At 32.0% G+C, this 16249-nt stretch overlaps 1 protein-coding gene across 2 annotated transcripts; it reads right to left on the reverse strand.

The window, feature by feature from the left end:
* Nucleotides 1-1595: 1595 nt before the first annotated feature.
* On the reverse strand, nucleotides 1596-15937 carry Gasp (Chitin binding Peritrophin-A domain-containing protein Gasp). Of its 2 annotated transcripts, none has more exons than XM_077439378.1 (5): nucleotides 15790-15889; nucleotides 5307-5516; nucleotides 4990-5178; nucleotides 4499-4709; nucleotides 1596-2065 (listed from the first exon to the last, which is right to left on the reverse strand). In XM_077439378.1, exons 1-5 carry the CDS (start codon nucleotides 15833-15835, stop codon nucleotides 2005-2007), a joined length of 717 nt encoding a protein of 238 aa, XP_077295504.1. In that variant the 5' UTR covers nucleotides 15836-15889; the 3' UTR covers nucleotides 1596-2004. The 2 variants fall into 2 exon arrangements, with proteins under 2 accessions (XP_077295504.1, XP_077295503.1); XM_077439377.1 differs by lacking the exon at nucleotides 1596-2065 and adding an exon at nucleotides 2608-3328 and having other exon boundaries at nucleotides 15790-15937.
* Nucleotides 15938-16249: the final 312 nt, after the last annotated feature.

A 16249-nucleotide genomic window follows, 5' to 3' on the forward strand; every position in this document is an offset into this window, starting at 1 on the left:
AAAAAAAATATTTAAAGCATGTCTACCTCTATAAAATGAACTAAATTTACCTATATAAAAAATCTGACTCATCACAATTTTTGGTACAAAGGAATTTTGTTATTATATATTTTTCGTATGAGATTTATTTACATTCGTGTCACTTTCGGACGGTTATGGTGTAAAATATCATCCAAATTTATTGCGACTTGTCTTTTCCATGGCTTGTTGTGTAAGGTAAAAAGTTTTGGACAGTCATCTTTATGATCGCTCGTGTTCGCGCATTTTATTTATTTTGTTAAAAATGTTTTTGATAAATCTGTCTGCATGTGTTATAAATCTGCAGCTCGGTTTGAAAAGGGTTGAACATCTCTACTATACACATCTCATTTCATATATTTAATATTAATATTTAATAAAAAGTCTTCAATAAAACCGATACTACTCAAGCTTAAGTATTTATTTTATTCATCAATATGCCAATTACGAATTAATTAAAACTTTAAAAATCTTTTTATAAAAATTGCAGGAAGATTTTTCTTAACAGAAGAGTAATAAATCTAGAAAAGGTCGATAATAAATAAAAGATAATCTCTCTGACCAATCGCCGACCTGCTAAATAACACGTTTTCTTACCAAAAAAAAAGGTTTATAATGAGTTCAAATCTTAAGGTCTCAAGGTTAATACGGTCGGACATAGGAATTTCTCGGAATCGCCTTCTAGTTTTCGCTTTTTTTATTTAAAGAAAACGCAAATCCGTATTCAAATGCTTAAGAATAAATTAATTTGAAGCCCCCATAGTATGAATACGTGTGGTTTTTTTTGTTTCAGTCATTGTTCCGCCTACGAGTTGCATCACTTCATATGCTATCTATAGGAATCCTCAGAATTGCAGCGAATTTTTCATGTGTGACAACTATGTTCCAGTTAAATTCGCCTGTCCAGATTATCTTTATTTCAACACTGTGACTACTCATCTACATATAAAATAAATTTTATTCTGGAATAAAATTTATTATTATCATATAATTTATTAAATATCAACATGTTTTCATTCACATTTGATTTGAATTTTATAGGATTTGGGCGTTTGCGATTATCCATACAACGTAGCCTGCGGCACAGCCTCTTTCAGATCATCCGATAATGACAAAAACGAACTGGATAACTACGCATCTAGAAAAGTCGTACTGGGTAACTATTTTTTTATTCTGAATATGAATTGATTTTATTTGCATATTACATACTGATAAATTCATGACTTTTCAGGTCTAGTCGATACAAGTGTGCCTTGTAAATTGCATTCTGTACAGAGATTGTCCGGAGACTGTACAAAAGTGGCTGTTTGCGATATTAATGGATATAATAAAATAGTAAATTGCCCAGTGGGGTTGGCTTTCGATATTGAATCTAGAAAATGCCTTGCTGAAAAAATTGCTAAATGGTTCGTTTTTTTTTCCAAATAAATACTTTTGTGATTTAATTTTGAAATTGGGTGAAGGTTTACTAAAATTTCTTTTATAATTTCAGCTAAGAAGAAATACCTCTACATACATATATACCTACATGGCTTTTATATACTTTTTGTGAAAATATTTAAATCATTTTGATGTTTGAATAAGAAATAAATAAACAGTGTATTTATAAAAAAAATATATTTACAAAGTCCTCGTTGTGTATACACAAAAGTACATATACATATATATAATATAAAGAAATCCACTGAAAATATTTTAATTCATACATATTATGTACTATATAATACCTTTGATATTTTTGGTTATACAGTAAAGCTAAAGAGTGTAAACAAAACAAAACAAAATAATACAAAATAATAAATAATTACATTATTAGGTATGAGGAAGTTTCAATTATTGTTGAAAACTTTTCGTTGTGTATTCCAACAACTTTACGTATGAAAATAATATATTGACAGACTTATATAACTTATATTAAATTCTTAATTAAAGACTGTTTGACTGGGATAGCCTCCAGTATTTTGGCAACTGTCAACCCGTCCTCCTTCACTTTCTATATCCAAGTTTCTTCAAAGCTTTAAGATCAACTTCTCCGTAATAATCTTCACTATATATGCAAATCAAAGAAGACATGTAAATACATATGTATACAAAAAAATAAAATAAAATGATTCTTAAATATTAAAATATCTTATTTATATAGAAAACAATGGTTAATTCAAGTAAATTAATTAATATGTTACATACACACATAAAAAATAAAATAAAACATAGAAGGAAAGTGGTCAAAATGTCATACACACCTCTGATTTGATTTTTGTTAACTTGAACTTAGTTCATTTTCCCCTCCACAGTCACATGCCACAGAAGTGTGAGTACAAAAGTATAATTTGATTAAGTTGTATAGATATACCTCATTGTTATCAAATTAAAACAGTCCAAACACCAGTCTGGGGTAGTTTTTAAATTATCTATGTGTATATATATATATAAACATATTCATTTCGTAGCATAAAGAGACACAGCGAACAGAAAGTGCTTGGAAAAGTGTGTAATAAATAGACAAGTCAAATAGAGTGTAACATTGAAAGCTTCAAGTGTAAATATTGCACATGATGTAAGCACAAATAAGAGACGATTTTATTTTATGAGATTTTTTTATTTTTAAATGATTTTTTCTTTTAAATTCGAAGGTACATGTAATATTACAGGCTTTCGGACAGTAACACTAATTTTTTTAACCTAAGAATGTACAAAATGCGACGGATTTTGCATACGTATTGTAAATCGAACACAGACAGTGCTGTGTAATTTAAAATACGTGCGGGAAACCCATGAGTATTTAATTTATCTTTCTGGGTATTTCTATTTACATTTAATATTGTTATAAATAAAGAGTATTTTTAAGATTCAATTGTAACAGCTTACGCTAGATATTATTGAATATTTTATATACGTCAGTATCAGTCTAGTGTAGGGTTATATTTTAATAAATATTCAGGATATGTGGGTTGAAAAAAAAATTTAATTTAAAACAAACACAAAAAGGAACCCGATATACGCTTGCACTTGAGTATTTTTCGCAACGACACTCACTTTTTTCTATTTAAATTATTTTTTTATGATTTGTAAATGACGTTTTTGTTATTAGATGTAGATATATATCAAAGTTACATAGTTTTGTGTTTTATTTTGTTTAACGTCTATACGAATTAATTATAAAGTCTATTGCGAATCCTGGGAGGCCTTCGCTTGGGGTCTGGGCTTGGAGGCCTTGTACTGGGGTTTGTTTGCTCCATCTTGGTTGAGTCCAGCCAACAACTCGCTCTTACGGATAGCCTTCAGGTCCAAATCTCCGTAGTAGTCCTCGCTGTAAGGCCGCAATAACCCACCGTCAAAGACTTTCTTTTTATTTTTAAGCGTTTTACAATCTAATTCCAATATTTCTCTGACCAAATTCGATTTCAGATTCAAATCTACCAAATTTAAGTTCAAAATACAATCGAAAAGCGAAACATTGAAATTAAATCGATCAAATTTATACTATTTCGTTTCTTTTATTGTTGATATATATTGTCAAGGTTTCGATTTGGTGTGCATATTTTTTTCATTAACAACGAACTTTTTTATTCATCTTTGAATAATTTAAATATAGAAACAACTAGAAACCATATATAATATATAGACACCAAAACGAAGGATTGTTGAAGTGAAATGATGTGTTAGTTGTAAACAAATGTGAAGCGAGCAATCATACGTTGACATTTCAAACTATTACAAGTGCGTTGAATTTATTAAATTAAAGTAAATGGTTTTGAAGGTAAATCGCATCAAATTCAGAGCAAGGCTATTGACAACGCATTAAATTCTTATAAAAATGAAAATATTAATGAATTTTAATTCACAATATTATACTCTTATACCAATGTTTAAACAATAGCCGGAAAACACCTCTGATGTTCTTGAATGTTTGATTGAAACAATAAAATGTTAAAATTTGTTAAAAACTTGAAACTAGCACTCCTCATATTCATCAAATGTCAAGGACTATTTAATTGAGAGAATGCTATAAATTCAGGGTGATTTCTTCATATTCACGTTTTCGTATCCTGTTTTTTGCATATTGATCAGATGCTAATGTCGATTCGGATGATAACTTCACAGTTATGTATTTCTAGTGAAAAAAAAATACTCGGAAAGTATTTTTAGACATAACGTCTTGTACATAAATTTCTTGACATTTCAACGAACCTACATACTCTCTGTGTTATATAATATGGTATTTAATTCATATGAAAAATTTTGAAGAAGCGGAAATTTGAACGAGTGGTTAAGCGTGAAACCCGTAACAAGTTAAATCGTGTTAGTCGTTCTTTGAAAAGAGAATTGTTAATCGTGCACATTCACAAAATGTTGATGAGTACATATATATATGGTGTATGTGTTTTTTTTTTATTATTTGATTATAGCCAAAGTGTTAATTATGAAAATAAGCGAGTTTTTGAAAATTTTATTATAAAATATGCGTTTATTTGCTCACCATCCGGGAACATCTTCGGGATCTTCACAGCTGCCACTGCCTTCTGAGTCTCCGATCTTGAAAACGGTTCCGATTGGGCAACCATATTCTCGTGCGCTTCCTTCTAAGCAGACGTAATATTTACGGCAATCTTCTGGGTGAGCGTGACGGCTGAAAGATCCAGCGTTTGAAATTTCTCCGGCAGCTGGGCAGTTGAATCCGTTGGCAACTTCTGAAAATTTCATTACAAAACACATTAGTCACATTTTATGGTTATAACATTTCACTTCCCCGTTAAAATCATGACTGTAAAGTGAGAGCACAGTAACTTCATCGATGCAATACTCTTATAAAAAAATCTGCAGCAAAATCTCAAATGCTTCACAGTTAAATTATTCACGGAAAGTATAACATTATTATAGATATTTAATATCTACATACATATTTATATTAATATTTTTTTTTTGATTTAAAAGTCGTTACATTTATATGCCACACAGAGTAATATTTACCTTCATTTTTGCATTCTGGTACTTGATCGGCCCACATGCAGACGCGAGCTTCGCGATCGTAAGCAAGTCCAGGAGAGCATTGGTAACGAGAAGCTTCACCGTTCCAGCAGTTCCAGAAGACGTCGCATTTGGCTTCATCGGCGAAGATACCATAAAGACGTGTGCAGTGAGTGGTGGCGATGGCAGGTTCTGCAATAGTTAATAAAAAAATATATGTCAATAGTGCGTCGTCGATTAGTCGAGTCAGTGAACTGCCGAGTAAAAGGAGGTTACAGGCAATTAAATATGTGGGTTTAATCGACATTGTCAGTACATACCGAGTTGGGTTCTCTCTCCGCAGTCTACGTTGTGAAGATAGTCGCAGTTCTCTGTGAGGAATTTGGAATCTCCGGCATCGAAAGCCAATCCATTGCCGCAGGTCTTTAATTCGGCGGCATTGTTGTCACACTTCCAGTATTTATCACAGCTCGTGTGATGGGGGTAGAATCCAAAGTCATCCGGGCACTTGAAGCTTTCCTGTGCGAAAGCTGTGAAGAGAAAATTTTAATTGTTATTCAATTGTAAAACTTTCAATATATAATGAAAATAAGTATGTCGAATATGAAATCCTATAAGGCGAATTTAACGATTGATTGTATCTATTCAACGCAGGACTTAAACTTTCATCATATCAATGAGCATGTGTGGCATTTAACACTAGTGGACAAGTGAATGTGAAATTTTATGCGGTGAATCTCAAAACGACAACAATTGGATTCGTTCGTAAATATCTGAAGCTTTCATTTTTTTCAAAAGTCATTTTGAAAGTAAAATTTAGCGATCTTATAATGCGATACGTTCACTTAAAAAATAGTGAAAATCTCAAAATATTATGTTTTCATTCTAAAGATCGTTTTATTTTGAATTATTTAATTATGCTATTTTGATATATTATTAATTCAAAACTGAAAAATTTAATGAATTATTTGTAAAAAAAAATAAAAACATTGCATCAGTTTGATTTATAAAATTATAAAATCAAAAGAGAACACAATAAAAATCTGAATTTTAAATAAATAAAATTCAAGGATATAAGCTATATTAAAATGTATTTAAATGATTCAAAAAATTACTGCGTGTATTTAAAATAGCACAAATAATTTTTACAATTCAATTAAATGTTAATTATAGTAAAATTCTTAATCTGCATTTTTTAAGTATGTATATGAAACAGTCATATATTATTACATTTTGATGTTGTTGGATTGGATATTCACGTATATTAAATACATTTTTTTGTGATTTATAAATTATATATATATTGATAAGTACTCAGGTACAAAAATTGCATTACATTATATATTGTACATGTCTGGTAGTCGGCAAAATCGACTGTAAATTAGCCAATCAACATATTACAACGATAAAAATTCTTCGACGAACGCCTTTGTAAAATTATGTTAAATATTTGTCGTTGTTTCATATTTTTTTCGGTATAATTTACCTTGACAAGAAACCGAACGAAGGCCACACACAAGAAATCGAACGTACTGTTGTAAAGCGGTTGTTAGCGGAATAAGGAAAATGAAAGTCATACGACAACGAAACAGGTTTTGCCGTTCGTTCATTTTTTCCATTTTCATTTTATTATATTATATATCAACATATATACTATATATAATGTATTTATTTTCGGTCAGGATTATGCCCGCTCGGCCCACATATTCAAATGTTAACTCTTGTTGAATAATGTATTACGTTTATTGATAATTGCGGCCGGCACACTTCCACGCACATTTCGCACGAACGCTTTTCATTTTCACCTGCCGTCTCGTATGCCACACCCAAAAATTTCACTTTCGATGTTTGACCGGAGGCTGTGTTTGTCTCTTTACATATTTAGCGGTCCCTGCTTTCTTGCCGTGTCGAAAAAAGCGTAATGTGATAATAATATCCTACGCAATTTGTCGGATGTTGGTGTTGTGAAATCTTTACGTAAAGTGCGTAACGGTATAAACTTTTAAACGACCGTACAAAATCAAGTACGAGTGCGACAATGTCACATATCTATTATATATGACATTCGTCATACTCTGCTTGTTTGTCGTTTGACATTTTATTAGGAAAATATCAAGATGTGAACGAGCCATTGGAATGGCGATTCATTATTATTCTTGGATTGCGTAATTTTGTTTTACATTTTGTCTTCGTTTTTATTGACTAAATCTAAAGGACATGTTGATGTCTTAGTAGTTGTTAAAATACGCTTTTAAGTATCACTATTTATTATACTACTTTTGAGTACTATACTCATATATATACAGGCTAATTTCCATTCGATAAATATTTAAATAAAAAATCATTTTGTAATATGATACTAGATTTCAAGTGTGAATCGTTATTTTATTTTGCTTCTCATTTAATTTTTACTGTCATTTTAAGGATGAATTTTAAGAAAGACACTATCAGTATCTCATTGCTTCCTAATATTATGTATTAGATGTATTATGAGCATTTATAAGAATTTTAAATAGGTTTTTGAGCACTTTTTCCTATTATGCTGTCTGTACATTAACATTATAAGAATAATATAATACTATGATTACTAACAAAATTAAATTAAAATTGTAAAATAGAAAATGATCAGTAGATCAGTAGCTATTAAAATATATATATAAGATGTATTGTGAACATAATTTAGTAATAATAAAATGCATTTAAAAACTAAAATTCTCATTGCTTTCAAGATTCAAATAAAAAATAAGAAAGAAAACAACAATAAAAGTCTTTAAATCCTTTTTAAAAATAATTTTCTGTCTGCTTATACGTTGATTATGTCTCATAAAACAGTCTCAAATGCATAAATTAGAATCGTAAACCTTTCTTTATGCTAAGCAATATGAAGATTATGTATTTTATTTAAATTTTGAGTATGTATAATATCATCATAAAGTCAAATTTCTTCCAATTTGAAACGTCTATATCCAGTTGTGCAAATTGGATTATTATATTACGAAACAATACGCAAATACGTCTGCAATTAGTGCTAAAAATAACGACAAGAAAGCAACAACGAATCCATTTGCATACACTATACATAAAATACTTTAAAAAATAATCACATAATTAATGTAATAGTGTTGTAATTGGCGTGTGTGACATTATACAATCGGTCCAAGACGTAACAACAATATTTCGATAACGGAACGACGAAACATTCCAGTTGCGTGGGTACAACTGAACACTGATACTGGACGAGGCGTGGTCCAGTCAACCAGGTCCAGTTTCACCAGATTAGGCCCAATAAATAATACCGACTAATGTAATGTCAATAGAAAGCAAAACAGCGTCGAATTAACGCACTCTTAATAATGCCTAGGTGTGTACTTACATACTAGGCATGCATACATTATATGAATCGATGTCGTTTCACTTTCGCGACTATATGGAAATCATTTCTTATGATAGTAACTATGGAGAAATTCGTTACAGATCTGTATAGGAGGTGTGTTTGGAACAGTATAACTTTTCTCGACGTTTATCGATCGTTATCGTTTTTTATGCATCGTGAAGATTATTACTTTTCTTATATGAAAATGGAACTTTCATTCCCTCATGCCTCGAGCGAAACAATATGCAGCAGTTGAGTACAATCAATCATAAAAATATGATGTATTTATATATAAACTTTTTATTATAGTGATGTATATCTACATACATACATATATAACACGAATTGACAGAATATAAAAGTCTTAATACGAATTTGCACCGTTTTGATAAAAAAAATTGTAGTGCTTAAATAGAATGCAATAAAAATATGAATTAAATACAGTGAAAAGGCAAAGATATGATGTATTATAAAATGTAATATGCATTGTTAAACTTTATAAAAATTAAATTAAATACGTTCAATATATTCCGACTACGATTCTAATTGGTATTTAGCTACATGTAAAACGTAATATTTTCAAAGCGTAGTTAAATTAATGCCATTTTATTGATCTATAAAGTGTAAATGCAAGTTTCTAAATAATATTAATTAATTGAAATGAGTTTTAAATGATGTTGCACATTTCAATGTGAGCGATGAAAGTTTCATTGATCAAGTATACCGCTACGTTAATTTTTATGTGTTTTAAACTTAATTAAACTTCTTATGCACCATTAAAGAAAACCTGATCTTGACTTGTATAGTGGGTAAGTAGGTCTACTCTATGCAATCAATTGGAATATTAGGTAAATTTTCGAGTATTGAAAGCTTCATAACACCATTACCTAATAGGCCAGCCCGGTGTTGTATCACATTACACATGTTTTTAGCGCGATAATTTGTCAACTATTTTAACTGGATTTTTTTTCGCGCATCTCGCATACTTTCTATCCGGTTTCTCTCTGAATGTTTACTATCTTCATTAGGAACGTGTCGCTCGTTTAATATCGAGACGCGTGAACTATCGCAACAACGGTTATGTCTGTTTACAAAACGCATTATACAATAATGGTGTCCATTGTCGAACCGGTGACGAAATCGGCTCGACAACCATCATCGACATGATCAATAGGTACGAAGACGTGTCATGAAAATCAATCAATCAATCAAACTCATGTCAAACCGAGTGCCTCATGTATGTATCTATGTATTATGCAGAGCTTTCTTGAGTGAATCTTTGTATTAAATGCGTTGGGCAATCAACTTTCTGTCTATGAAGGTACATCTAAGGTGCAATGCGGATGTTATTATCATATCTAGGAAGTTCTGGGAAGTTTTTACCGGGTTTAATTCGAACGTTTCGTCACGGCCTTTCGAGCTTTCGTGAATCTGAAATTGAATCGTCAAACCACAAAATTGTACCATGACTTTCTCTCTTACGAGGGAAATGAAAATAACGACACTTTTTGCGTAATAGGTTTAATTTCTATTTGATTTTTGGTTGAAATCTGTCCGTTTCATTTTTATATGTGCGGAAACTGTGAAATTCGGAAAATGTCAAGGCTGCACGATTTCAGCTCAACACGTTTGCAACCTTTTGCATTTATTATGTGTGATTATTTGTAATCGTAGATCGTTTCCTTGTCGATAATCACTAGTTTTGAGACGATTGGTATTAAATTTCAAACTGTGTATAACATATGATATCATTCTAAGAAATAAACAATATGTAAAGGATCAGTGTATTCTTTCATTATGAGTACATGTTCAAATATCTGAGAGCTAAAACTAGCATATAAACCTTGCAGCAGTCAAATTAATAAATGAATAAAATAAATCCCGTATTAAAATACAAATCTTTAAATAATAATTACAGCTTAACGCTGCACTTAAATATGAATTCCGAGAAATATTTGTCTAATTCACAACCTAATTGTAATAAATAAAACAAGAACGACTACTTTAGTACACTTAAGAATGACAGGCAAATTACATATGTAAGTATACGAGAATGGGTATCACATTTTTAATTTATATACGGAGCAATATATAACATAATACAAACGCTAGTACAAAACGAAGTTACGTATAACATTCCTAAACAGTTTAAACCATTATGTAAACTTTTAAACTAGTTTGATGTGGTCCAGATGGGACGATTTCTACGAGGTGTGCCCGTTTCAAGCGAGCCATTTATATCACACACGCGCATTCGAAATTCTCGAATCGGCACCCACGTGGGAAATAACTCACGTGTGTCGCGTTTTTCTCTTGGATTTAATATCGCATTATAACAATATTAGCTCATAGTTAGAAGACACGCTTCTCTGGCGGATTAATTGCCGTTTGTCTGTGAAACAATGGGGTAGGATCGGTGAGTTTTCCCCGGTGTACGGTGAAAAGCGTTACGCGGAGATTTTGTACGGAGATTAGAAACTGTGTCGTCTGGTTGGAAAACGTCTACAATAACAACACCATTGTTTTGTGGCCTTGAGAGCGGAGATAATACTACTCGGGGAAATATATATGGTAAAAATTCTCGATGCCATTATCGGTCATCGTGCCCAATGGTAAATTAACCGCATCAATTCTCACGCCATACATACATACATATGTAATCAAAAAGTGCTATAAAATATAGGGAAAATTTAATCGATGTCATGTAAAATGTATATGTATACACACATATTTTAATTAATATCAATTTTTTTTGCTAGCTAGCTATTCTACCTTATTTTGTCATGTATTTTAATCTTTATCATATTATTAATGCATGGAAATACATACATATTTAGTATTTATTTAAAGTAACGGTACAATTTACAGATAAAAATAAATCCTTGATGATTTTTTCACTGAATTGTGAATTATAGTATCTGTATTTAACTTTTATTTGAAGTAATTTAAAATATCAAAAGTTCAGCTGTTGGAGTTAATTTCTAAACTTACTTAGTTGTAAGAAGTAGTAAGTAGTAGCATATTAGTAATGTTGAAATAAAATTATAATAAAAATATTATTTTGTAAATATTTCTTTTCGGCGTATCGTTTTAGTTTTGTACTCAAATAATCTAGAATTAATGTAAATTTTAACTTACTATAAGCCAAGGCTTACATTTTTAAACTCTTCAATTCTGCAGTGTATTGAATCGAAGCATCAAAAAAAGCTAAATATTATACGGAAGCAGATAGAATCATGCGATTGAATGATTAGGTATGAAATTTTTTCTGTAGACCATCTTATAGCTTCTACCGGAGACATACTTCAAACTATGTTTGTTGGGGTTGATGTACTATATTGAGGGTATCCAAAATTCACACGTAATTGGACTTCATTCGTATTATCGATTAACTGATCGGTATTAGCTTTTATAGAATGTAAAATGACGAATCCGGCTCTGTTTATGATGGCGAATTGATTGATCCGAGCTTCAATAGGACTTGAATGCTTTTTAAATGATTCTCAGTATGGACAAATAAAAAAGGACTACATATTATGTATTCAAAGTAACTAAGAGTAGACAACAATTTTTTGCATCGAGAACTCTACTGCGCATTTGTACGACTTGTTTGTGAGTCACAGATGACCAGCTCTGAATTGCAATTTCGTCTTTGGATTTGAAACAATTTGGCTAGATTAATATCCTTGGAATCAATAATATTGCATAGAAAACAAAACGCGGTTGTTGCGACATACTGACGACCCGTCATTTTAATATTAAACAAACTGTGACAACTTTCGTTTCACACAAACCAGACACGCAATTTCTCTACTTTGCTATGCGCGCATGACATTTCATTTTGAAAAAAAAATAACAATGATAAATGCTAATGAAAAGCTGCCGAAAATCGCGAGAATTATACAAGTATTACGACTCTTGACCTGTGACTTAATATTACATGACTTTTGAAAAGTTGGCGTGTGTGAAAAACGGCCGTATCTTATTTATGATTTAAACTACATATTCTCTTATCGTCGCCTTCTTTTTCGTAAGAGTTTTCGTGGAATTTTCGTCGTTTCACAAACGAGTCGAAAAGAAACCCAGTATTTAGAAATTGGATTGTGTAAATATACTGCAGTATTTATAAAATTTATCTTAACGCGAGTGTGTGTGTGTATATAAACATTTAAATTTTATTACAAAATTGCACGATTCATTTTGAAACGGGTGTCGACACGCGTTCAAATTGAAAAATGTTCATAATATTATATTTAAGTGTATCCGTTGAAAGTTTTCATTACATCAGATATTAAATATAAATAAAAGGATTACACACTCGTAATGAAATTCCTCCTACATGTGAATTATAATAGTATTTGTACATCTGCAGTATAACGTAAAGTAAATGCGAATTTCAAAACGTAAATTTTATGGTGATATAAATTTAATAATATAAGCATGGTTTATAAAGCCAATAGTATTATGAATCTGTAATATATGCCAAAGTCGAACTTCAAACTGCAAAAGTTTATTTATATATTTATTATTTATATATATACTTATTTATAACCTTGATATATCAAAATTAAATATTTTATCATTGAACTTATCATAAAAAAGTGAAAAAAAACACACTTTATTATTGTACGTATCATATCAGTTTGGTTTGATCTGAATTAAATCAAAAATTTTAAGTCGATTTGAAGGTTACATCCGATAAATCGAAAGTAGTCCGAAATCCGAACCTCAACATTGAGTTTAAAATGATTTCGAGCGGTTTAATAACCTCATCTGACATTGGATCTAAAAGACACGATTAGGTGTGTCAATAATGCGTCCATCATCATCAATCGTTTGAATCGAAAGCGCGACCGATTTTGTAACCCGATCACGCTCGACCGGGTGGATGAATATGGCCATAATTAGCATTTATATAATGAATTTTACGAAATGGCCGCTTCGAAGTCGTCGTCACACCATTACGAAACCGTTGACGACGACGAAAGTTGCGGCCGTCGAAGAAACGGGCCACCAGGCACTTCTTTTACCGCGAAAATGACCTGATCTCAATGGCTCGCCTCTTTCAATGTCATCATCGATTGTAAAATCACGCTTTTCCCCGCTCGAAGCATTGCACAAGCTAAGTCTAGAAAGAAAGAGTCAATATTTAGCATATGACACTTTGCAAGTGTACATACATATGTACACACGAGTTTTGTGTTGGGAAGAGGCGAATTGGCCACGCCTGATTTCGTCCTTTGAACGCTGTTTGAATATTTAAAAAGTATCCAAACAAGAAAATATGTCTAATGCTCGTTTAATATTCGTATGGCATAACGTACGCACATGTCACACTTGATTTGCATACGTTTTTGTTATGCTTAGAATGCTTTCTTATGTGGATTTTTTTGTCGGTAGTTTTTCTGTGAATAAACTCAATGAGAAATATTTTTCGTCGTTTGAAATTATTTCCGAAAATGTATAGGAAAATTCTTGCACGTACCTACATATTTAATATACAAGGTCAATCTGAGGAAAAATATTTGAAAAAGTCCAAAATTTTAATAGAAGGTACACAAAAACTGGTTACAATTACATTCAAATTCCATATTTTTCATTATAAAATCTTAAAATAATTCTTCATTTATATTATAATAAAAATCACATTCTATCAATTACTTCAATCCGTACATGTTTGACTATATTTTTATTCAAAATGATACAAATATGTGTTGAGGTATTATTTATATATTTTTTTTTAATTATGTCGCTTTGGTATTGTAATAATACATATTTATATTTTAATTGTGTATGTCTATCAATGTGATACGAAAGTGTCGATTGATAAAAAAAGACACGCAACGGCAGCTAGCTACATTGGTTGTAATTGAATTTATAATATTTGACTGTAAAAAAAGAATAACTTCCGCGTGCCGCGCGCTACATTTCCTGTAAATATATATACGGTAAACGCAGTCAAAGAAAACCAGTATCATAACCAACGATTGCATAAGGGCACCATAAAAATAAAATAAAATAATGATAATAATAGTCGTGGCGTCGACAGGTGAAAAGAATTCGTGAAAAATTTCGGATTTTCAATCAAAGCACGTTTCCAGTTCGAAAAACTGTCACGGCCATCGGTGCATTCCCAATGCGCAAAAACTAACGGTTCAATGTTTTTGGACCGAACAGGAAGTCGCCGTTCGTGTCCCGGTCCACGTTTCTTCGTTTGCATGCATCGTTAATAATATTCAAAATTAAAATCGATCATGTCTGCAGACGCGCAAAAACTTCAAACAACTTCTACGAATGACTTTGATGAGTTCAACTCATTTTTTTTTCAACGAATGCAAGAAGCTGTTGGCCATGAAACGCCAGCTCCGGGTTGAAGGGACAAATTCAGTGCAGAGTGATTAACACCGAATCAATAATCTGCGGCAAATACAAGTCAGAGAAAGTCCAGTTTCAAACCGACCGTAAATTTCTACACGTTACAGCCGCAAAACGGGGGAAAAGTGTGATCGTTAAAAAAAGGAGAGCAACAGGCCGATCTTTCGTTGGAAACGAGTACCAGCTCAATGGTAATTATCCGTTTACGCGCTGATTGTTTTCAGTGTGAAAATCGTAAAACAGCGTGTTTACAAACAAACTGAACCAATTGTGCGTGAAATCTACAAACAAAATACTAGAATGTCTTTGGACTTTGCGTGTCGGCTTTAAAGAGCGGATAATTCATCACGAGAGAAAGCGAAATATACCCACTTTTCATTACAAAGACATTGACTGATATTTGCATTAAATAAGGACATTATTGTTCGTATTTGTAAATAATTGTACGAGACCTTCCATTAAAAATAATCAAATATCTCCGTTAAGAATGTAATTTTTTTCATATTTTCCAGATACTTTCTACTACTGTCAACTTTTTGCGCGACAAATATGCAAAAAAATGTGAAAAGTAAATTTGTTTGCGTGTAAAGTTCAACGCTCGTCGAAAACAATGTACGGTGAAAAATAGCCCAAAGAGACATCGACGCGCGGGTAAAACAAAAACCCACCAGTGAGAATAAAATGCGACACACACTTTTCTTTCAATAGATGTGGGTTAAATCAAGATAATGCTTAAATTCGATACGGATATTTTTTATACAACCCATTCAATTAACAAAAAACGGAGAAAGGAAATCTCGAAACGAAATCCTCAATATAAAAGACGCATATCAAAAAGCGCACTTCGATTCTTCACACAGTACAATTCGATCTCAAGTCAAATGCTCACGTATGAAATAAAGAAAATTTCACTTTGTTCTTTGAATTTACTACTATAGACGAAAAAAATGGTATATCTTATACACTTCACACACACGCGGATCCATGCAAAGCGCGCGTTTTTCAGTCTGAAAACGGAGATGGTATGAAATTGATGGGTAGACAGAGGTACTCACCAGCTCCGAAGAGGGCCAAAATCACTAAGCACTGTCTCGAATACATCGCGAATTATCTATTAACGATGTTGTTAAGGTGTGACACTAGGGGCAACTGTGCGCGGCGGCCGTGTCTACGGCGTCTTATACCTGGTGGTCACGTGGTGTGGTGAAAAGGCGCGCTCGTCGACACGTAGCGAGCCTCTTTTCTCTCTCGAACTCGAACAAACTTCGGTTCCAGACACGTGGGATAGAACCCAAAACTTTCCAGTCCTCGAAAATACAATCCCTAAATCGAAAATCCCGAACAGACCCACCCAAAATAGGTCAAGTGTCAACAATTCTAATAATTTCGTGCAGTCAATCGTTTTTGGTTGAAATTTGGCAAGGGTTCATTAGATTTACACGATTATGCGGAATTCCGGTCGGTCGGTGTCTTTACATTGCCTTTTTCGTATTTCGCATAAGTTTCAATTGTTTT

Source organism: Arctopsyche grandis, chromosome 10, assembly GCF_051622035.1.
Source record: "Arctopsyche grandis isolate Sample6627 chromosome 10, ASM5162203v2, whole genome shotgun sequence".
In the NCBI taxonomy this organism is placed as follows: domain Eukaryota; kingdom Metazoa; phylum Arthropoda; class Insecta; order Trichoptera; family Hydropsychidae; genus Arctopsyche; species Arctopsyche grandis.

Coding starts and splice junctions, on each gene's coding strand:
- Gasp (XM_077439377.1), bottom strand. CDS start 15,835: ATGTATTCGAGACAGTGCTTAGTGATTTTGGCCCTCTTCGGAGCTG. Junction 5,517..15,789: donor TTTGGCCCTCTTCGGAGCTG/GTGAGTACCTCT, acceptor TTCTCTTCACAG/CTTTCGCACAGGAAAGCTTC. Junction 3,329..4,498: donor CCCGAAGATGTTCCCGGATG/GTGAGCAAATAA, acceptor GCGGCCTTACAG/CGAGGACTACTACGGAGATT.